The 24,864-nt window shown below is 32.2% G+C and overlaps 3 protein-coding genes across 3 annotated transcripts; 1 reads left to right on the forward strand and 2 right to left on the reverse strand.

Moving 5' to 3' along the window:
* Positions 1-3,510: 3,510 nt before the first annotated feature.
* On the forward strand, positions 3,511-7,708 carry LOC125066699. Its single transcript, XM_047674923.1, has 9 exons — positions 3,511-3,890; positions 3,976-4,119; positions 4,250-4,339; positions 5,262-5,477; positions 6,255-6,407; positions 6,532-6,757; positions 7,023-7,324; positions 7,395-7,518; positions 7,655-7,708. Exons 1-9 carry the CDS (start codon positions 3,699-3,701, stop codon positions 7,678-7,680), a joined length of 1,473 nt encoding a protein of 490 aa, XP_047530879.1. The 5' UTR covers positions 3,511-3,698; the 3' UTR covers positions 7,681-7,708.
* Positions 7,709-9,273: 1,565 nt separating this feature from the next.
* LOC125066701 lies at positions 9,274-10,728 on the reverse strand. Its single transcript, XM_047674924.1, has one exon. It carries the CDS (start codon positions 10,616-10,618, stop codon positions 9,728-9,730), a length of 891 nt encoding a protein of 296 aa, XP_047530880.1. The 5' UTR covers positions 10,619-10,728; the 3' UTR covers positions 9,274-9,727.
* Positions 10,729-12,107: 1,379 nt separating this feature from the next.
* LOC125066698 (exportin-4-like) lies at positions 12,108-24,536 on the reverse strand. The gene is made up of 15 exons (XM_047674922.1): positions 24,262-24,536; positions 23,879-24,157; positions 22,920-23,747; positions 22,673-22,839; positions 22,344-22,511; positions 21,273-21,382; positions 19,948-20,104; positions 18,671-18,830; positions 17,999-18,159; positions 17,219-17,349; positions 16,743-16,894; positions 15,708-15,877; positions 15,172-15,271; positions 14,738-14,935; positions 12,108-14,490 (listed from the first exon to the last, which is right to left on the reverse strand). The coding sequence occupies exons 1-15, from the start codon at positions 24,310-24,312 to the stop codon at positions 14,017-14,019; spliced, it is 3,306 nt and encodes a 1,101-aa protein (XP_047530878.1). The 5' UTR covers positions 24,313-24,536; the 3' UTR covers positions 12,108-14,016.
* Between the last annotated feature and the right edge of the window lie 328 nt (positions 24,537-24,864).

Consider the following 24,864-nt stretch of genomic DNA (forward strand, 5'->3'; position numbering starts at 1 on the left):
TTAAATTGTCATTATCTGTATATTTTGTAATCAATGTGTGAAATTGCTCATAAGTACCTACATCTTTTCCAAAAGCAACCATTCGATCCGCAGTTCTTTTAAGAGTTGCTCCAACCCCATCAGGAGCACCTTTTCCGTGTCCTGCTTCTGAATAATTCCATGTTATTCTTTTAAGTTGTGAGAAGTCTTTACACAGTTGAGTAATCAAAAAAAAAATGTACTTGTTTCTATATTGTGAAGATGGCGAGTCTGACAAAAAATGGATGGTATCAATAAAGGGGTTCAGATTGATTGACTCTTCTATCAAAGGTATCAAATGGGCCCACACGGCTGCAGCATCATGACGTAAACAATCACTTATTGTGCACATCGATTTCGGAGTAATTTGTCCTGTACTAAAGCTATGAGTGTATATAACAGCTGTGTGTAAAGACAACTGTTGCCTGCTGGCCCCAAAATGGAATGACTGTACTTCCGATCCGTACTTCAAGGAATAATTTTCCGAAAAATCTATGTGTATACAAGCTTCATGTATATTTAGGTTTTCTTTCAAATTCTTAATTGCGTTGTACTGACTTACAATTTTGACGGTATGATCACAAAATTTCTCTAAATCATTTTCAAATTTTATGATAACATCTGAAGTACTTAAGGTAATTTTGTTGTTTTTTGTTATTGTTTGTTTTTTCTTTCTTCCATTTGTAAGAATAACTTCTTTAGTTTCTCTTTTCCATTCATAAAAGGTACATACAGAGTTGTTGGCATCCAAGTAATATTCAAGACAATTCGATTTGCAAGCATCACAATATCTTTTCAAACAGGCTATATTTCTCAAATCACAGCAAAGTTTAGAGAGGACCTGATCATATGTTTTTTCACGTATTATTGATGCTTTATGCAAAGCTTCAATCAACAATTTCATGTTTTCATGAATTTGACATTCGCAAGTCTCTCTATTAGATTTTTTAGGAAAGGTAACCCAAAAAGGCCGCAGTTTACAGAAAAACGAATAATTTACTCTAATCTTCGTCTCAATTAAAAAATTCTGGTGCAAGTCTTTTAATGGTAAACATAGGCACCGTTTTTGCATCTGGACCTTATTTTTTGTTACATATTGTTTCTTACCTGCACAGAGAACGCTATTCGCATCTTGCAAGTAAAAGTTTTTGATAGTCTCAATTACAGAGCGTTTATTGCTTTTGTAGCTACTAATTTCTATTTCGTTGCTGTTATTTGAAATTATACCACTTATACTTGCATCTGTCTCTGAACCAAAGTACTCAATTTTATTCATCTGTCGGGCTTCTTTGAGTAACTTCTGCAGTCTTTGTATCTTTTTAGCTTGTATCTTATCTTTTTTCTTATAAGTTACAACGAGCCTTAAAAGCATTTTTCTTTTCTTAAATTCTTCATATTTTGTTTTTTTTACTGCTGCTTGAACTACTGCACTATTTACTTGTAAAGGATCTTCTTGATTAACGAAATTTGTTTCTGAAAAATTACTGGCATCTTGAATATTGTCAACTGCTTTTATTTGAACTGCTTCGAATATTGATTTTCTACCTTCCTTTTTTCTTTGCCTATACCTGCAACCAAAAATATAACGATTTATAGGTCTAAATATAATAGTGACAATTTAAAAAAATACTCTCTTTCTCTGTTTTTTATCAAATAAAACAGAAATATATTTAAATTAATATATGAATAGGATAAGTTACAAATTATAAATACCTCTTAGAATTTTCCTTCCACTTCTTGCGTTGCTCTTTAATGGAACGAGGGCTTTTTTCTGTGTTTTTTTCCACTTTCTTTTTTAAGTATTTCTGTCTCCTTTTTTCTTTATCTAAGGCTAACAATTGAGGGTCATTTTTTATTTCTGCGTACCGTCGCCTTTGGCATAATCTTTGTTTAGCTAGTCTTTCTTCTTTAGCTTTTTTGGATTTAGGTGGCATCTTCAAATTCGTAACTTTTTTTAAATTAGGAGTTAACACTTAATACTATTTTACTAAACTTCTTTGCAAATTAAAAAAAAAAACAATCTCAAGTCTCTCTCTTCACGTAATTTAAAATTTACTTATAACCTGAAATAACAAGCAACAGATTTATTTTGATCTACAATAAAAACTTCTTCATATTGCTATACGAATGACGAACATGTCTTAAAAGTCTACATTTATAGTCTTCCTGTCTGATTCTAAGTGTAGAACTTAGGATCAAACTGGAAGAAAGCTTTTTTTTTAAAATTTCCTATCTTGCCTACACATGCGCGACAGTCATGCACTTTATAAATTTCATGTGGTGAAATTATACCTAAAAAAAAACTTTTTTTATTTTGGGATGGATTCCATAGACCATTTCATCTGTTAATTCTTTAAATACAAAACAACTTCCCGTGACTTGTAATGACGTTTGGTTAAAATTATTAATATATAATACTTGAGCTCCAATATAATATTAATTATTCGATTCCAGGAACCCCACCATAAAACAAATGTTATTAACTTATTACTTTATTTCGCTATCAATTAACTACTTTCTGTCATTGTTCTCAACATTAATCATTATCCATTACACACGTCGTCATTTTTCTCAACGTGTATCATTATCCTCATAGTTCGTTTTCAGGACAATGACGTTGAGAAAAATGACAAAATCGAAAAATTCATGTCTAAACATGTTTTGTGCAAGTGGTATTTCAAAAAAACTTATATGGCCTTATGTTAACACTAATCTTTCATACTTTTTCTTAAAATTGATAAATTAAGAACAGTTTATTACGAATATGTCAAGGAAAATCTAAATGACTATTGAAATGAAAAAAATTGTAGAATGACTTTCAAAGGCTCACCTGAAGAACACAAGAGCGTGTATCTTCTCTGGAGTGCGTCGGTTGAATGAGGTGTGGGGTAGTCAATTTGATTTGCCAAAAGTTTCCCCCGCTCCCGTCACTAACTCAACTTAATATTAAAAACAAACACTGTTCTGACCAATGACGAAAAATGTATGAACATTTTTTAAATTCAGTTTTTTAATTTATTTTCTATGAGTGTATAGGAAATTATCTTAAAAATGTAAAGATTTCTTAATTATAATTATCTTAGTAATTTTACTTTAGCTTGATATAGTCGCAATTTTTCATACGATTCAAAAATAAGACCAAATTTGCCAAAGTACCACGAAGAAAACTAGCAATTTTAATTGTTTTTTTCATATTATATTTTTTGTTACTATTTTAGGTCAATCGTGACTAAATAACCTTATTTGTTGTTCAGTTAACTATTAAGAGCAATTTTTTATTTTGAAATACATCCAGGTGTTCTCGAGTAATTTTGAAAAACATAAATTTTCAGGCTCTCAAATATTGACCCGACTACGTAAGGTTTGAAAAATATTTACATTTTTAGATTTTTAATATTGTATTTATGGTTTTATATCTTCGGCCTTGAGTTGACAAATCATGTTTTTTAGTGGCAACTTAAATGTCTTAAATAAAAAGTCATAATGTTGAAAAAGAATCATAATATTATTTTACCGAAAACAAATTAAATGTAAAAACAGAGCAATGTTTCATCTAATATTTTGCCAATTTTGTACAAATGCATTTAAAATATAAATCATGTACCAAGACATTTCAGTATTAACCGTGAAATTATTCAGAATAATAAATGTTCTATAAAACAGACATCTGATATAAAACTATGATGGACAACAATCAAAACGTACACGATAAAATAGAAAAAATGTACAGTATACCTTTTTTGCAAGATTATCAAATAGGTTCTTCGAATTCCACATGTACCTTAACCAAAGGCGAAGAAAATGTATCACAAAAAAGAAATGAATACGAACAATTCAATGACTCTCGTGAACCGTATTGCCAAGTTAAACTGGTATAATATAATTACAACAAATCATAACGTGATAGTAGATATTTATATTATTTTTACCTTATTTTACTGTGTGTTTATATTTTAGAAATCTATTTTAAGATTAAAGGACAGTACAAAACAATTGTTGAGTTTACTAGAAGAAATTCAAACGAAAGTTCATTCAAATAATAACGTTCTAATTCAAGATATAAGATTTAACAATATTTTAAAATCCGATTTTCGATACAATGTAACGTATGAAATTTTATTTTTATTATTTTTAACAACTTCAACTTAGTATTTGTACCTAAATTTAGTTTTAAAATCAAATTATTCAATGCTAATTATTGCTAATATGTTGAAAAACTAATGTTACGTAGGATGACAGTTTAAATACAGGAGAATCAGTACCTGCAGCATTTGACAAATTGAAAAACCATGCTCAAAAGTTAGATGCTATTTATATTAAGGTAAAAATAATTACATTATTTTATTTTAATATGTTTTTTGTTTGTTTTGTAGCTTAATCGATGGTTATTAATTATTACAAAATATAACTTTTTGCATTGCGTGATAAAATTAAACAGTTGTATTAATATAACCGACTAACATATTAAGCTGGGTACACTGCTCCACTTTATGAATAAACATAAATACATATAATATATAGTACGATAATAGGTTTTGTCGAACAAAACCTCTCTAACATGTTTGCCGGAGTTTGTGGAAGATATCCCTCGCCGTCGCATGCAGGTGGGGAAATCAAATCAAAGTCAATTTATTCAAGTAAACTTCACAATGAAGCGTTTTTGAATCGTCGATATTTAAATACTACCACCGTTTCGGAAAGCTGCTAACTACCAGCGAGAAGAAATGGCATGAAACTCGCATAGTTGTTCTTATCAAATAAACAGATTTACAGCTGTTTTTTATATTAATTACTGTTCTGTGATGGAACCCGGAACATGGTGAATTAATAGAAAAGCTCCTCAAAATCACTCTCTACAACGAAAATAATTATTTATTGCAAACTGACTTCAATTTGCAGTTCTGGATAGACGTTATAAGTGCGTGGCTGTAGGTAAGGTCGGCCAAGATTTTTTTTTTTTCCGGGAACTAAAGCTACCACAACACACACTGCCATGTCTTGTTCGTCGGACTTTATCTTTTAAATGTGAGGATTTGTTCTCTGAATAAGTCGCAGCAGCCAGGAAATGTTCATTGAACAATGTTTTGTCCAAAAGTGGCGTAGCGGACCCGGCTTGAGGATGTCTGATTAGTCTTTCAAACTTGTATACGAATAACAGTATAAAAAAAAATTACAATTCTGAATGCTTGTTTGCCAAAAGTCTAAACTATTAACTAATTACTAAAATAAATAATCTTTTTTAGGATGAGGATAATGACTGTTCAATATATAAAAGACTTACAAGAAAATGCCACTGTTTAAACCAACCCGATTACAATGACTTCGTTATACACTTTAATGAGGATTCTCAGTATAATACGAATAATTTTGGTGAAATTATTAAAAACCTGCGAATTTTAAAGAAATTCCTTTATATGGGTGGGATTAATACTAAAAATGCTTTAATGTTTTTAAACGAAGTAAGTAAAATATATACCTTACCTATATTAAACAATAACTTGTCTATTATACAGAATATATATATATAAAAATCATATTTATATATTATAAATATTTATTAAATAACATGACTGTTTCGTCATCGCCAAGCGTAAACGCAGTAAAAAAGGTAGTAGGATCGTTTTATTGAGTAGACACCAACTTAGAAAGGAATTTCGGAGTTGTATGTGTAGGGGTGAAATTAGGGTTGAAATTTTGTATGCAAGTCCGTATTTTTTTAAGTTTGAAGCATGAAGCTTTAAATTTGGGATACAGGTTAAAAATGAGTAGATACGTATTTAAGGCATTCTGGATATTCTAAGAGGTGAAATACCAATGCGGTATACAAAGAGGTCTTAAATTAATGTATGTAATTCAAATTTCACGCTAGCAAAGCCGCGGGCAACAGCTGGTTTATCTATATAATTTCGGTCGAGATAAAAAACAGTTATTCGGAGCAATGAGTCGATGGAATAATTTTCCATCTCGTACTCTCGATGACGGTATATTTGACTTCAATCCAACTCATTCCGACGTTCGTACTTTACGACGTTCTTCTTTCGAGTGTTTCTTATTGGCTAATTTTCTTGAGTTTAATTACAAACATTTCATAAAACCACGCTTATGTAGCTAAGATCTGGCATACGCATACTTTATTCCATATTTATAATATTGTTACTGTTTTTTTGAATTGCAACATACTGCATTTGAATGTTTTTTACGAAATAAAAATTGAATTAAATCCCTGTTCTTTTTAGGGTTTAACAGATTCTCAGCACTCTGAAAAAGTAGAGCTCACCTTAGGTTGTGCACACGCAGATATTTGTAATATTTTCGAAGATCACTCTATTGTTATAGCTTGTATTTCATGGCCTTGTAAATATCATTATTATGGGAATTGCGTAACGCAGGTGAATTCCGTTCATATTAATCAAATAAACAGTTTAGTTTTGTTATAAGCAACATAGTTTAACCATGTTTATTTAAAATGAGATACCTCAATAACTTTATTTTAATATAAGATTATACTTTTAGAATTTAGCGGCTGGCTTCTTATATAAGCTCGCAGAAGTAGAAGAAGGGAGAAGATATTTAAATTATACATCCAAAATCACGAGCGATATAAAAAAAGTTTTAAGAAAGAAATCTTCATTTATAGAGATAGATATTATCGATTCTTTGAACGCTACACTAAGTTTACTAAAACCAAGTTTCGCTAAAGGTTTGGCTGTAACATACTACAGCAAATCGATCTATGAAGGTAATATTAAGAAGAAATTTATTTCAAGAGCACAAAATACTTTGAATACACAAAGAATTAGTAATGAAATTTGTCAAAAAGGAATGTATAATAAAATTAAACGAACAAAAATTTTACCCGTGTACACCGCATAAGATTTTTAAATTCAATACATGTATTCTAATTTAAGTGTTTGCTATTCGAAAATGTAGGTATAAGATGATTTATGTGTATGCTGTGAGCCTTTTGTTTGCGTATGTCTACTACGTCATCGCAATTATTTTAGGTGTCGGAGCGAGAACAATAAAAGACTTAATGCGATATCGTCAACGCATGACTCTCGACGAAGTTTTCATGCATCTCGATATACTGAACAAGTACAGTAGTTTTGAACTTGGTAAAGAAGAATTGACACTTCAATTGCCGACTCTATTGGTTATTTTTAAACAAATGCTAATGGAATATGATAACAGTGAACTAAATATAATAATAACTAATACTCTGGATAATATAGTGTCAAGGAATATTGTAAAACCACAAAAACCAGAAACTTCGAAATGTTGGGCTATTGCTGATACAGCGACTGAGGTAGCCAATTTCTTTCAGAATTTCATTGTAGACTATTAACGTTTAAAAATAAAAATGGTTTATTTTTTAGCCTGTAAAAATGAAGAATGAAGTATGCCAAATGCCTTGTAAGAAATCAAACTTAAAGAAAACTTATAAACCTAAATTAGGTCTCGGAGTCTTACCGAATAAACGTCAACTTTCAACAAGAAGTGGTACTTACATTCAATAGTTGTAATTTGCATAAATTATGGGGTATATTATTCACTAAAAATCTAAAAATTTCAATACACACATGGATTGACATATTTAATCGTGTGTTGTTTGTTTGTGCGTTTTCCGACGAAGCAGAAATGCAGTTACCTATCAAGGTGTGATGTTGTAAGAGCCAAGGCTTTTTATATTAAGAACATGAGACTAGCTTTGCAACAACCATGGACTATGGTGGTGGGAAAACAACTCACCGGCAAAATTATTCTAAATGCGGAAAAAGTCCGCTAAATATTTTAAAGAACATTAGTACACTACATACTTTTTACAGATTGAAATGGATTATGGTTACTAGTATTGTAACGTTAAATTAACTTTGTATATCTGTAACGTTTTCATAGCTTAGCTGCTCATATTTAGTTTCGAAAAAATTAGTTACGGATTAAACTTGAACCCCAATCCAGGACAGTAACGTTATAAATTACCTAACAGCCTATAAATGTCCCACTACTGGGCAAAGGTTTTAAGAGAATATTTTGGAGCATTTTCTACGACAATGTTATTGGAGTGAATACACATGTGGTAGTTTTTCACCCAACATCATGCAGGATGCCGATATTTTCCTTCAGAATCATTTGATAATTTTCAAATACGAAATAAATAAACACAAATAAAGCATTAAAATTTAGAGTTGCTAGGCCGGGTTTTTCGGTTCCCGCAATCTTCTGTTAATTCACGTGTTCTAGCCATTCACGAAATTTAATAACCAAAGGTTTTTTGTTATGTTATAGATACTTGGACCAGCATATGGGGCACCTGATGTTAAGTGGTCATCACCGCCCATAGAAATTGGCGCTGTTAGAAATATAAACCATCCCTCACATCGTCAATGCGCCACCGAACTTGGGAACTAAAATGTCATGTCCCTTGTGCCTGTAGTTACACTGGCTCACTCACCCTTCAAGCCGGAACAGAAAAATACCAAGTACTGCTGCTTGGCGACAGAATATCTGATGAGTGCTTGGTACCTACCCAGACGGTCTTGCACAAAGCTCTACCACTATGAACTAAAATTCGTTAAAACAAAAATTACTTTCATAAATTTTGTTTTAAATTATTTATTTAAGTAACTTGTTGAAACCCTAACCTAACAGATAGAAATAGAATAAGTAAATACCTAGAATAAGTCTATTATAAATTCTAAATATACACCATAGAATGGGTAGCTTAGTAAAGCTCTACATCGCCTAGGTAAATTGACTTTGATTTGCTTAAATTTACCATGGACAAAATGAAATAATCTTTATTTCTGAAATCAAGTTGCTTCAATCAACAAACATTTGTAAAATCATTATCATTTTTATACATTCATTTTATAAGCTAGAGGAAAAACTGAAGTATTGGTTTCATAATTTTGAAATTGTTCCTGCAATAACCTAAACCATACTTGTTCTATATTTTTTAACTGTGAATTTTTTTCTCAGGATGGGAGCCATCTTTATTAAATTACAGATCAAGAAAATTTAATGGTAATTTTGATAAACTATTTTTTTTTATATTTATTATGTGTTAATCATGTTTTGAATGTATTTTCAGATTTAACTAAGTCAATGATTGTAGTGCCAATTGAAAAATAAACAGTAATCTGTAATAAGATTTATATATTTTATTTACAAGAGTACACACATCTTTATTATTGATATAAACTCAGCTATATAAAAACCATTATGTATAACAATATCATAAATGCAAAAATAAATATTCCCAATAAAAAATTAATAACAATTTTAATGATATTTAATTATATATCATTATTCAAGGTTAGCCTTTGAATTTATTAAAACAACATATTCTCAGCAATCAAGACAATTATTTGTAGTAACTACATCTAATCCCTTTTTTTTTACTAAACCACATATTTGTTAAAAATTAAACTTATTGTAGAACTGATGTTTATAAAACCTTTAATTTATAAATTAAAAACAAATCTTTTTGTTTATAATTAAATAAACATGTAAGATACCTTCACCCAAAAAAGGAATGAAAAAGTTACGAGGAGAATTATTCATGTCTTGTCAAGTCAAGCATGAACACATACTAAAATATATTAAAATAGTTTGTTTCCTGACAGAATTATATGTCTGTATTATAGTAATATTTACTGAGATCCAAAACAAAATATCACAATACAATAAAACAATACTTATAAATATATCAGTCGAAATGTCTCGGATCATAATTTTGTGGAGTTCTTTCATAATATGCAACACTTCTCTTATTCAAAGGGTTCTGGGAATTAGGCTTAAAAAACATTGCTATTAATATATAAAAACCACCAACTATCTTGCTCAAGAAATCTAGAAATCCCAAAAACATTGGGGTTGAATTTTTAATTAAAATAGACATTTCTCTGACCAAAGCTAAAATAAAGTTGCCTACAAAGTTAATGAAAGCAGTACTTCCCGTGAATATTGCAATTACAAAAGCAAACAGGAAGGTTAAGAATTCTTTGGCATTTTTTATTGATAATGCACTTTGAAAATTTTTAGCAATATCTCCATATGTCTCACTGATTGTGGATTCAATAGTAGTTTGTTTCCCATCACTTTTATTTATCGTTTTTTCTATAGATCCTGTCAGTATTGGCTCTATCTCTAAGAAAGAATCTGTTATATGTCTCACACATTTTAAAATAACAATAATTTCAGTATCTCGAAATTTTATAGTTTTTATTTGAAACCAAAATGGACCGAATGGTTGGTTATCTATCTCGGTCCAGAGGCAAACGCCAGACTTGTGGCCTACAGCTTCAGAGTCCGATATCCCAATCCAATGAATACTTGGATATATAGTTTGAAGCTTATGTTGTGCTTCTTGTAAATCTCTCTTGAGCTCAACTTCTGCAGGGCTGACTAAGACGACGTCACGATAACCAATACGCTGATCAATAAGCCTCCTCTCGAGATAGCGACCTAAGAATATTCGCGATTTCAACAAATCTTTTATGTAATTTCTCACATTTACTGTTTGTATATCTTCATAATTGTCCAAATGAGACGAAGTAGCCGATATATTGAATAAAGAATTTTGCTTTGAAACACTCATTTTAAATAAAAAATATATATATATATATATGTCTACATAAGTATACAAATTGTTTAGTGTAAAGGAATAAATATCCAAGAGAAGAACAAAATGAACTGTCAAAATGTATGAATTTACTGCACCAACTTGTCGTTGTCACTTGAAGTTGTTATTGTTGTAGTGTCAAATACTGAAACAACAGGGCTCAGGGTAAGCAACTTCTAAAATATTATTCTACCTCAAGTTTGAGACATACCTATTTTTTATAATTAGAAGGAAAAGGGTAAGAAGAAAAGGTTTTTAAAATCACATAATATTTTAAAAGTTTATATTCGTGTAACTGACCTTGTAGCAATCACGCGATATTTAACATTATCAAAAATAAACGAGTTAAACTAGGCGTCAAATATCTCTAAAAATGAATAAGCTTAGTTAATTAAGTAATTTTAAAATTTATGAATTTGGTATATTTTTTTTAAAATGCCATTGCTGATGACATGACCATGTTGAAACGAAAAATTAAAAAAATATTTTGTTATAATTAAATAATTTCCGACACTAATAACTAGAGAAATTACTTATACCTGTGTTATTGTTTGAAAATGGTAGTGAAATTATTAATGGTTATCTTCAAGATTGCAAAGTTAATTTAGGAACTAACACATACATAACTTAAACCATTTAAATCATTTTATACGTGGTATTTCCGGATTTTTATATGAAAATTAAAAACAAACAAAAAGCTTCCGTAACTTATTTCCAAAATTATGTACATTAAGAATAACGGAGACCCTTAAATAGATCACGTAGGAGTTCCATTATATTTTTTTTTTTTAACATAAGGAAGGGAACAGACCTTTTAATGAAATGCAACAGAAATACATAGTAATAAAATTCTTTAATTAAGATGGTTTTATATGCTTTGACTCTAATGACAAAAATATTTCATTTTGTATGATTGTCACTGTCTTATACAATTTTAAATTTATTATTAGGAAAAAGTAGTAGTAGAAACATATTATAATATAAAAATTCAGACTAAGTTTTATAGATATCTAAAGGAATAAGATTTTTAATTTCATTCATACAAATTTATAAAACGAAATATTTGTACATTTTAAAGTTTAAAGATTATTCTCGTAAAAATTAAATTGTATTCTACATCACGTTCATTGCTATAAATAAATTTTAAATAATATTTATCTATAGAAATTAATATTATAGTCAAAGTTATGTACATTAGTGAAACTAAACATTGTAAATTTTAAGGCAATATAATGTTATAATTTTATAAATATTTATCTTTTTCACGTTACTTGGATTTACAGCTAAATACTTAATTATCTTGAAAAATCGTGCTTATGGCTCATTATTTTCTAAATAAAATTCTCCAAGAATTGGAAAAAACATTTTAATTGTAATATTCCAATCAAAAAATTACAATATCAGACAATTCAATTTTGTTTAACATTAAATAAACTTTAGCTTTTTTAAAGATTAATAGTCGTTTATATTTCGCGATATTAGAATATGTACAAGATTATGGGTAAGAAATAAAGTGTTTTCAATTGAATAATATGATCCATAACTCAATTATAAAGTACTTATTCAAGTATGATATTCGCATATAATACAATACTGAAATCATAAATCCTTAAAAGAAATCTAGTCAATAATTATATAATATTCAAGTCTTGTTATCTTTAAAACTTTTCCAAATATTATATCCAATTTTAGTTCATGTCTTATACCATATTAGTAATTAAGAACTACTTATTACTTACGGTATCCCTACCGTGTCGTATGATTTGTAAAATACGGCTCGTGTAAAAAGTTGCATGACTGCTAATGAGAAAAAACACACTTCAGTCATAAATAGTGAAAACACATAGTAACGGGTTAGGACAAAACACAATATAATACCGAAATATAAATCTACAACTGTGCGATTTATTGTACTCAAACAATTCATATGAGCAACATATAAACTTGGTATAAGAATTAACCTAAATTTATTATAATCTGTGTGTATGCTTATAAAGAAAGTACAGTGTAACAAAAAATAATGATACATTTATCGTTTTCGATATTTTATGTAAAACCCTTTTTTCTCTTAATGTCCATTTAGTCATATATTTAAACAATAACATTTTAATAAAGCATTCATTTAACTAAAATTAAACTAATTTAAGGCAATGCTGAACAAACTCAATTGTTTGTTCGTTTTAATTTGCTAAAAATATAAAACATATTTGATACTTCCAAAAATAAAAAAACATATCTCAGATATTTAATAATCCATAAATATAGTTTACACTAATAGTTTAACCATATTTTAAATAAATAATAATTGTGAGTAAACTTGACTTGATAGTCATATATGGATGAGGTATAAAGAAGACCAGGGTTTGTCTATAATGAATATATATGTATATTAATGTCTAAAGATATTTCTGAAAAATATTTTATTATTATCTTGTACATTTAAACACCTAGATTTTGAACAGCAACAAAGACGTTTACTCACAAGTAGTATTTATTAACACTTGTCATATTTTATTTCAATGATATCAAGCTCAAAGGGCAAGCTTTATAACTTTTTGGCAAACGAAAAGTTTCGACGGAAAATAAGCCCTATTAAGGTGGCGCAGGTGTGTTTTTCCATTACTCTGAGTTTTTAATAGGACTCATCAATAAGATTGACACACTCAAAAACATCTTGAAATAATTTTACGTATATCTGACAAGCGTACAAGCTTTAAAATACTTATCTAAACATGATAAAGTATTTTATAATGTAAAGACGGAATTAAAGTCGAATAAATACAATAGATACTACATATCTAGTGTAAAAATTTTAAAAGTTAAAAAGCTAGTACATATAGGAAATAACAATTTCCCTGGCGTTAAGTACAATAAAGTGTACTAAATTATTATGTAATTAATTAGAAATATGTTATCCACTTCGCATTCACAACCTCGATATCATATAACTCTTATACATTTCGTTGTTATACGCTCGAAAATTTTAAACAAATTGAAAACAATAGAAACTATATAAATCACTTGCACCCTGTTTAATTTAGGCCACATACAAATAAATATATGAAAAAAAAAACATAATGTTTTGGATTTCCATTGATAATAATGTATAATTAAAACATTTATTTAGTTTATATATTTAATACTATAACACAGCCCTCTGGAAGGACATGTCGGTCACTCTTATCTTACTTACATTCATGTACCCAATCAGAAATTCAATTTGCAATTCATAAATTGATCGAAGACTCCCACAATTGAGAATTAAACCTCCGTGGCTTCATGACTAGTAATTCAGAAGAAAATCATTCGAATCACGTTTGATTTTCTTGAATATATGTATCGCTGCTGAAAACCTAACAATTCCGTTAGATTTTTTATTTTACAATGAGAAAACCGTGTACACTAGCTAGGAACTTATCAAAGTTATCCTGAAATCTAAGCTTATGCGTTCTCAGGCCGTCAAAAAGAACGCCATTCGTGAGTACTCGGAACGATTCCTCCAACCGTGGGACGTTAGCGGGGTCGTTCACCGCATAGGCTTCGATCAGCTGCCTCGCCAGTCCCTCTAGTAGCGCAGGTTTGACACACGTCAACGCATAGATAGCGGCCCCCGCGGCGGGTATCGAGTCCGGCGGTATCTCCATCTTAATGATGAGCATCAGTAAGAGTTCCGCGAGCGACAGGAGGGATATCGCGTACGCGTTGTCGTCGCCCAGACTCCGCACCGTGTTCGCGATACCCACGATGGTGTCGCAGCACAGCGTGGACACGTCGCAGGACACGGCCGTCAGACCGACGCGGAGCGCTGTTATCACCATGTTGAAGTCTTCTATGGGAAGATTTATTATCTGAAAAAAAAAGTCATCATTAAGATTAAAATTATGATAAAAATGAAAAAAATATATTCGATTCCATATACTTATGCGAAGACGAAACGACATTCAAATGTCATCATGTTACTTTGTCATGTTAAAGATCGTATACGTATATCGTATACGATACCGTATACGATTTGCAGAAAATCTATAAATTTTTTAAGATTAATTGTTACTGCCGAATCGTTTCGACCCGCATTAAACACAGATCCCGCGGCACCTGGTCGGCCTGGTCGAGGTCGCGCAGCATGCGGTAGGCGCGCGCGGCCAGCGTGGGCAGCGCCAGCAGCGGCGGCGTGACGAGCGGCAGCAGCAGGCGCAGGCCGCGCGCGCACGCCGCGCCCCACGCCGCCTCCGCGCCGCAGCCCGCGCCGCAGCGCGACACGCTGCTGATCACCTCCATCAGCGCGCAGATGTCCTGCACACACGCACACGCACACGCACACGTCAGAGAGGCCAGTCGCGTACTCGCGCGTGCTCCTTTTTAACCGCTCCTTTTCCCCGCGGAGGGAAAAACGGACGGTTCGATCCTTCCAATTTTAATTAAATATTACACTATTTTTAGCTTGTATTAACTAAGCTTTTTTACTTTAAATATTATAAAAAAATGAATACCGTTAAGACCTACTTAACCTAACTTAATAAAATACAAACCTCATATGCTTCTTCTTCCGCGTCTTGTGGAATACTCGATATTTTTCCAGAATTCCATCTCATATAAACTTCGAATGTAGCATTGCATACTTCTAGAAATCTACAATAAAATAAATTACTATTATTCTAGTGATTTTACTATTAAAATATTAATTACTCTTTTAGGTATAATTATGTTAAACTTGAAATATTAATTGTATAAATATTTACTCATAGTAATATGTATTAACAATAAAAAATATTTATGATAAAGATATATCAATCCAAGCTTATGTTTGAGTTAGATTTTCGAAAAGTACAATTTAGTTTCCCCTAATTTTAGCCCACAGGTATTACAAGAGCCGACTGAGGAAATCTTATTATCTCTAATGGCATATCAAAGACAATATAACACAACAGTCATAGTCAAGCAGACGGTTGACGCCAAAGGTCTGCCAAATAGTATTCTTGCACTATACAGGGCACCGGCCACAAATAAATACCACTAATAATGACACAAAAAATAAATAATTAAAGAATGAGACAAATATACTCACTTAGTAACATTTTGTAGTTGAACCGAATGCAGCATCCTTTTCGCACTCTTGGCTAGTAGATTTAAAGCGGGCAACACTACACCAGGGTAGTTATGATACCGGAAAATAATACCAGGTATTTTATCTAAAGCTCCCATAAGCAAAGTAAACTGCTCATCTATCGATCCAACCTAAAAAAGGTAGCGTTAGAAATTAAACTAATTTTAACTATTTATTGTAACTAAAATTATAATTGTGAGAATGAGTTTATTTTTTTACGCTTTTACATCTTACCTAAACCAAACATAATGTAATTTTGTAAACATGTTTTCTTGGAAAAGTACATTACAGGGTGCAGCTGATAAGATTACTTAACACCTGCCCCCTCCCCTCATGTGTTTTCTCTATTAAATCTTAAAAAATCTTATTTGTGTTTGTGGGTTGAAATATTTCTGCTCAAGATGGTCCAATTTACCTTCATTCTTAAAGTTAATGCTACTAGTTATCGCACGCAACTTCACTCAGGTGTTAGGCCTACTACTACTAGGTACCTTGCTTCATAACAAATTTCGATTGAGTGGTCAGACGAACAGACACAGTTACTTTCGCATTTATAATATTAGTATATATTTCAACCACAAGAGGATTAAAGTGTAAAACATAACTTTGACATTAAATTAACGACATTTCATTGAGACCTCAAATTATATTCATATCATTTTATATGTCAGCAAAGTTGAAGTTGAATTAATGTAAACATTAGAGGTGTAGTTTAATAGTCTTAAAATATATTAATCAAGAACTATTTGTAGTATATTACAAACTAAAAATAGCAGAGCTATTACCAAATCGCATGGAATGTACATAAAAATCTAAGGTTTATTTCTTTCACGATTGGTAAAGTGTTATAGGTACATGAATTTTACTTAATTCTCACAGCGATCTGTTTTATAAAATATTTTTTTGTCGGATCTAGCAAACATCCCTTAGCGAGAGATCCGTTATATTTTATAAATCCAGACGTTCTGTGTGAAGGTGCACTAACTTATTACTCACTTCGAGAACACCTTCAGTGACTCCTATGAAGCAGTCGAGCGTGTCTGCGAGCATGTTGCGAACGGGTTCCGTATCTGATTCCATGTTGATTATGTTCATTAACTTATGTTGTAGGGTTACTGTACTACTCAAAAGTCGGTTTCTTTCATCACCTGTAACATAGACAAACATTCTTTGTTTAATCAAACTCATATATTGTCTGTGGAGTGGTGGCCATTCATTAATTATAAGTAGTTTTTTTATTTTCAATTGTTTTTTTTTTTTATTCTTTTATTTTAAGCAATTAGCCCACTCGAGTTAAATTTTGCTATCAGATATTCAATAACACTTTTATGTGAGAAATTTAATTGTGATGTGTCGCCTTCATGAGAATCTGATTTGCCTAAATAATGTATTTGTTCCAATTGCACTATTAGTAATAAATTTTGTCAGACAATAGATGTTTTTTTTTGTTTTTAAATAAAAAAAATGTATACCTTCAGCGTATGTAGCAGCAATAGCAAAGACTCTATGCAATTCTCTTCTAAGATCACCGGGCAAGTTGCTTCCATGCATCTCCCACACGACTAAAGCCAGGAACTCGCTGCAACTGGCTAAGGGATTTTCTCTGAGAAAAACAATGAAACCATATTAAAATTACGTTTTAATTACATACAGTACACAAAACTCATGCTAAGAATAAATAAAAATAAACCATTAAAGGACTTAACGTGTTACAATAGGAGCAAGTGAAGGATAAAACTGGAATTTGTAAATATATCATTTATTGTTTAAAGCAGTAGCGTATCAATTTAAAAAATCAATTCACGCTAAGATATCATGTATAATTCTAATTTCTAGGCTTCGTGAAAAGTACCGCGTACTCATCATTCATTTTACTGCTAAATAGTTCTAGTTTTTTTTTATGGTATCGGTAGGCGGGCGAGCATATGGGCCCCCTGATGGTAAGCGGTCACCACCGCCCATAGACAATAGCGCTGTAAGAAATATTAACTATTCCTTACATCACCAGTGCGTCACCAACCTTGGGATCTAAGATGTTATATCTCTTGTGCCTGTCGTTACACTGGCTCACTCACCCTTTAAACCGGAACACAGCAATACCGAGTACAATACTGCTGTTTGGCGGTAGAATATCTGATCTTGGGTACCCAGACGAGCTTGCACAAAGCACTACTTAGTATGGTTTGACAGGTCAGTCAGCCGGCGCTGCAAACGTCTCAGGCGTGGAGGTGGCGGCGGCGGAGGGCGCGTACCTGTGCTGCGGGTGCGCCAGCGTGGCGAGCAGCGCGAGGGCGTGCCTGGCGGCGGGCGGCTGCGCGGCGAGGTGGCGCAGCGTGGCGGCCGCGCGCCGCGCCGCCAGCGACACCACCCACGACACGCCGCGCGAGCCGCGCCCGAACGCCGCCTCCAGCACCTGCGGCACGCGCGGCACGGCTCTAACGACTCATACGCCGCCTCGTTGGTCTAGTGACTAGATATTAGGCCGCAGTACGCGAGGTCCCGGGTCGAACGCTAGGTTGGGCCGATACAAACTTATCGAGTCTCTCCATCGAAAGATTCTCAGTGCCAGTCTGAGGTCTGAATGTTGGAAATGTGTACTCTACCGTGCCTCCGAGAGCACCTGAAACCGTTGATCCTGCGCCTGAACTCTTTCCGGTCGTGTCGGATGCCGTCCCATCGGATTATGAGTGCACGTGTCCTGCATAGTTGGCTGATCTTGCTTAAAATTGACTGCCGAGTGAAAAATCGGACAGGATGACATCATCAAATTGCTTAATTTATTCTATCCTCACTCTTTTCTAAACAATATCTATGGCTTATTTCAATCACAGAAGGATCGAAGACAATCGACACGATATCACTGTTCAGAATATTAAATATTTGATTACATTTTATAATAAAGATGAGTAGATTGTAATAAATACCTCAGAGCATTGAGGCGGTTGCAAGACAAGATACGCATTGGCCCATATTTTCAGCAACCACGAGAGCGTTGCGGACAGTTCGGGGCTGAAGACCGACGCCAGTCCCGCCTCTAGAGCCGCGCACTCGTACGAACTAATGCGGAGGATTTCACCTACCAACCTGAAATATAACAAATTGTAATATCCATTTCGCAACAGACATGATGCACATATACAATTTTTTACAATTCATTATATTTATCATACTATATACAATAGCTCATTGGTATTACGTCTTTTCGTAGCAAAAAAAAATAAACAAAAAAGTATTTATATTTTAAATATTAAATCCTAAAAAAATATTTAAATGTGAAGTCTGGTATTGTTACAAGAATGTTGTTAATGATAAAATGTTACAAAAACGCAATGGTCGGGCTGACTATTAACGTACCGTTTAAACGAAAAGACGATAGAGATTCGAAATTGGAACGATTATATTTGTTTCCATATGTAAAAAATAAATTGCTAGAATTAGATTAAAATAAAATCACTTCATCCTAAAATTTTAATTTAATCCAAACGATCTGTCCAAAGTAAGTAATGACTTCAGCATACAATTATGAATTGATGGACGCATTCGATGGACAGATTAGTTTCGCTAAGATCGTATATTGGAAGTAGCTCTGTCTGTCTATTGCTCTTTGGCTGCCAAACTACTTAACCGAATTTGATGAAATTTAGTATAGGACCAAGGACATAGACTTTTATGCCTAACACCTGACGACTATTGAAAATATAATAAGTAGCACCATGTGGAGGGAGTTTAAAATACATTCTTAATACTTATATTTATGTACGTAACACAGTTTTTATCCGTTATCTTACAAATACATTTGAATAATGATGATCCTTATCTTATGAAATAAATATGTTGATCTTTGACTAAAAACTTAATTATTCACTCCACGTGTTATGTCGCACATTTAATTACCATATCAATACGAACAGAAATAGAAGATCATTGATAACCTATCCGCTACAAAGAAAGATGAAAAAATGTCTATAGAGAACTGTTTCCTGTTATCGTAAGATAATATATTGTGTCTACATACTACAAAATGTATTGATAAAAATTGCTATTGCAAAATTGTATTTTTATGTTAATTTTTTATTATCATAATAAAACTTACATGTGACAAGCGGGTAAAAAATTAAGTAATAATAATTAATTAATGTTACCCGTTTTATCAGTTAAAATATACAAAAACCAACATATGAGATAAACAAACTATACTCACTTTAAAATATCATCAACATTCTCAGTACTTGTACTTTCACCAACTAAGTATCGCAACGAAGCGTCAACATTAGCGTTCTGCGCGACACTGTACTCGACGAGCTCTGATGGTATGATCACTGTTTCGCCCTCCGTACAGTCCAACGCGAGAAAATGTCCTGAAAATAACGAAGAATTTAGCTAGATATTATACTAGATAGTTATAGTTTCGAGCCGGCGTTATGGGGTGCGAACGACGGCCCAGGACGCCAAATTCGTGAGGGCGCTGAGGCCTGAAGTCTATGCATTTCGTCAGAGTCGGTCCTCGACCACATAGCACTTACGCTTGGTACTCAAAAAAATGCTCGACCGCATTTTTTAATGTCAAAGATGGCGCTAGAACCAGCCGACCCCTTGCGGTCCGGTCCGACCATGGTCGAAAATAATAAGGCGACGAATGCATGTATGCCTAAATGTTTAACTTCGCTTTACAGATTACTGAATATTTAAAATAATTTATTCATTTATCTTAAACTTTTTGAGATACTCGTCTCCTCGATACAGGTACTATAAAAGTTATAGAACTGCTACTTTGAGATATTGGCTATCTGATCCTGAGGTTCTGGGTACAAATTCTCAAGTCTAGTAAATAGTTTTTGGATTTTGGCTATCAATAAATTGTATGTAGATAGTAGCTCGTTTGGAAGTTTTCAGTGTTTTAACTCTGTTGCCACAGAATGCAAGAGCCTGAACTCTGGTCTATCGTATCTGTTTTGCCGTCCCATCGGATTATGAGAATAAGAGAAAGAGCATACACTTGTTTGCGCATTACTTGTCGACCGAACGCAGCAGATTATTCAGCTATCGCCTCAATCGTCGGCCAAAGCCAAAGCCGAAAGTTAGTCTTAGACCAACGGCAAAGCATGGAAGCCGAAGCAGAAGTTTCAGTCCGACCTCGCTATGTGCACACAATGAATATGTCCTGCGTAAATGACTAGCTGTCTTGGGAATGGCAGCCGTGGCTAAAATTGATTAAGATTACTTCATCATCATCAAAAGAGTTTTAAACTATTTTTTTTACATAAGCATTACGTTACGTATTTATAAAAAAATAATATAAATATAATAATAAGTATTTAGCCATATGATTTTTCCGTCCGATAATTATGCTAATACATATTTTTCGTTACTGTATTATATTATTACAGTATTATAAAAATCAAGAGGAAATATCTGTTGCTGTAACAGTACTGAGCTTCAGTTGAGAAAAAGAGATCGAACTTTCTAGTGGGGGGGACGCTCTAATAATAGATAAGGTACTATGCAATGTATATGGGATCGCCTTACCGGTTATCATTAAAATCCAGTGCAGATCCTCAAACAAAGTAACCAGCTGTTCCCCACCATTCATATTTTGCATTTTACCCATGTGCATAAGCTGTAATTGACTTTCAAGCCTATAACAAGAACAAATTTCAAAAATCAATAAAATAAATAATACATTTTCGAAGTAATAATATTTTTAGAAATATTTCTTACAAAAAAAAAACGACATTAAAAAACTTAATACATAAATTTAATTAAAATTATCAATAAAAACATCTGCGTTTTTAAACTCAAGAGGTTTAAATTCGTAATGTAGATACGCTTCTACTTTATATATCTTCAGGGCCGGATCTACCATATGGCTTTTTGGGCTTCAGCCCAGGGCCCCGTGGATTCAAGGGCCCCCCAGTTAAGTCAAGTCAAAGTAAACAATAGACAATAATGCGAAAGAATCCATAACTTTATTAAATTAAACATACAACGTATGGTTTGCAGCCCTGCGAGTCCTGCAATTAATCAAACCCATTCAATTAATTTAATTCAATTCTACGTTCAGAAATGTCTTAGATGGGGCCCTAAGTAGTGTTAGCCCAGGGCCCCCTAAGCTTCCGGTCCGGTCCTGTTTATCTTATATATTAATAGCGTATGCCGATTTTCATCTTTGATTTTTTTGTTGATGTGCAGAAAATTAAAGAGGATTCTTGATTGCTACTTACTAAATTCAAAAATTGTTACAATTTAACAAAGAATTCATTTTAGAGAGCGGAAAAAAATTACTGGCCGGTTAAAAAACGGTGCTATGGCTATATGTATAAGAAAAATATAATTTAAAAAAGATTTCATAATTTTGGCGCCAAATGTAGATGAGTGACTTGTAGTTTACATACAGTTTCGAAATTCCTAAAAAATCTTTTGAATAAACACGTAGTTTCGCGGGCGACCCACTTATATATTAATACTTCACAGATTCCACGAAAAAGTATTTTTTTTTTCATTAAACAAACAATACTTAGTGCAGAGCAGCAATAGTGCGGCAATAATATATCTTAAAGATGGCGAAAAAGAAGCAAATAAATAAAACTTCTGGATTACCTTTTGCTCCTATCAGTGAGAAGTGTATGTAGCACATGGCAACAATGAGCTGGTGCTTTTCGGGCAATAGCTCCAATAGTTAACAAAATATTACTGTGCAGCTGTCGTTCATCTTCTTCCATATCATCTTTAATATCATCATTACATCCATCACTACCTTCAGTTCCTCTGTGCAGAAAAACAAATATATTAATTGAGGCACTCAATAAAAGTTTTCATATATAATATATAATATGGTATATTGTTATAAAATTTCATATAATACCTTTTTACATAATCATAAAATTACAAGGATATATATATATATAAAACTTATAGTGTGTAATTACCTCGTTCCATCAGGAGGTGCCAAGCGACATTGCAAATATGTATTGAAGATTTCTATACAAGGACTCATTAACGTTGCATTTGGAAATCCATCCGCATCGTGGACTAATGAGCTCCAGGTATGTAGAAATTTATTCAAAGATTCTCTCCATACTGTATCATCATTAACCTAAAAATTTATAAAAATAATTATGGTAACATATTTTTTAATCCTATTTATACATCTATATAATCTATAAATCTACTTACACCTTCTTCAATAACAGATCCTCTAATGCAATGGCAAGTATAGGTGGTTAAATATTGAAGAAAAGCTGGAGGAGTAGATGCTATCATAGTTGCTGTAAAAAACTGAACCAATCTCCTATAAATCTGTGATATACCCAACATTTCTCTTTCCGATGGTTGAATGAAGCCTAAAATCCTTACAAAACTATTTACATAATTCTCCAGGTATTGTTGTTTCAAATTACTCGCTGATACAACAACACCACTCAAACTAGCTAACTGAACTAAGCATGTAAGTGAAGAATTAAGTAAATCTGGGTTGTTTCGAACATACATATGTATTTCAAAAAACAGAGCTATTAATTCTGGTTGCATAATGGTATCTCTCCAATTAAGGCTAAGCCGCAATGCAGGTGCAGTATCACTTTCATATATGGCTTCAAAAGCACCTATCAACCTCTTAGAAAGTAATGGTGATACATGATTCCAGCATAATACAGTCTCCACAATTGTTAACAGCTGTTTTGTCAGTGATGCCTGTTCTCCTTCTGGTTGATGACCCGATCGAACTATTTGTTCTAATACTCCGACAGTAAATCTAAATATTCTTTTTAGATCTTGACCTTCAAAGGTTTTTTTTAGCTTAAAATGTACTTCCCATATCAATCCAACATCAGCAGATTTCACAGTTATGGCATATTCTTGCATTATTGATAAAATGAGCGAGCATGCCAATTTTTGCTGACTTATTGGGGAGCTAAGGATAATTTTTTCTAATTCCTCCAATAATGCTTTCCTTTCTCTTCCACCATCGTTTATGCTGCCTCTTTTTACTATTACTGCTATAGTCTACAAAAAATATTGAGCATTAGGTAAGTATAGATTTTTACAATTAATAACTGTAACTTGATTAGCTAACAGTTTAGTTGTATACATAACATTTTAAGCTATGATATATTATTATATTCATACAATGTTACCTGTAGTAATTTTTCTTTTAAATAAGGCGGTACTTCTCTTCTAAGAAGGTATAGTAATAGGTATTCTCTGAGTGAAGATATATCATCCGCAGATAATAAGTTCCATTCTCGTATAAGTGCAGTCTTTATAAGACTGGCACCTTCAAAGAGTACACAATCAGTATTTGATTTTTCAAGAATTTCTCTACACAGTTGATATGGATTCTTGGTGCTCCTAAATTCAAGGAATACACTTTCCGCCTGATGTCGCTGCTCAGAGCTTACTAAATTAGGCGGCGCCTATAAAATAATATTATAAAATATATAAAAGCATGTGTAAAATTTATTGTAAATAAAACATTACTTAATAATATAAGTTTGTTTTATTTAAAACTTAAACTTACCATTAGCACTTGCGCCGCTGCTTCCAACGTTTGTATAGCGGAATTATCCATGTTTATTAGCAGATACAATAAAATAGAAGTATTTTTATGAATGAAAAAATATTTTATTTACGCCAAATCATATCAATACATCCATCTAGTGGTCAACCGTATATATCTCGACATTCACATATAGGCACTTTTACGGATATATTAAATTACCATTTATATGTAATAAATCTAAAATTTATTAATTTTGTATTGTGAATGTGATGAGATAAATGTTAATACCCCATATTTCGTCACAGACTAAACAAAAAAATCAACATAAATCCTTCCTCAAAGAGAAAACAGACTTCTAGCAGCTGTCAAAAGATCAATTTGCAAAGAATTTCAGTTCTTTTTTATTTGAAACAAAATAAATAAAATAAGTTTTAAAAAACATTTTTTTTTATTCTCTTTTTTCAATCATAATATTTATATTTTTAAATAGTTGATAATATATAATTTACCTTTCTTTACCTTAAAACATAACATTTAAACAGAAAATATTTTAAAAAATTTATTAATAGAAGCGTGTTGATTATCATCATGCTATTTTAATTACAAATTAATTTCCTTAAA

The sequence above is a fragment of the Vanessa atalanta genome, chromosome 10 (assembly GCF_905147765.1).
Source record: "Vanessa atalanta chromosome 10, ilVanAtal1.2, whole genome shotgun sequence".
NCBI lineage: Eukaryota > Metazoa > Arthropoda > Insecta > Lepidoptera > Nymphalidae > Vanessa > Vanessa atalanta.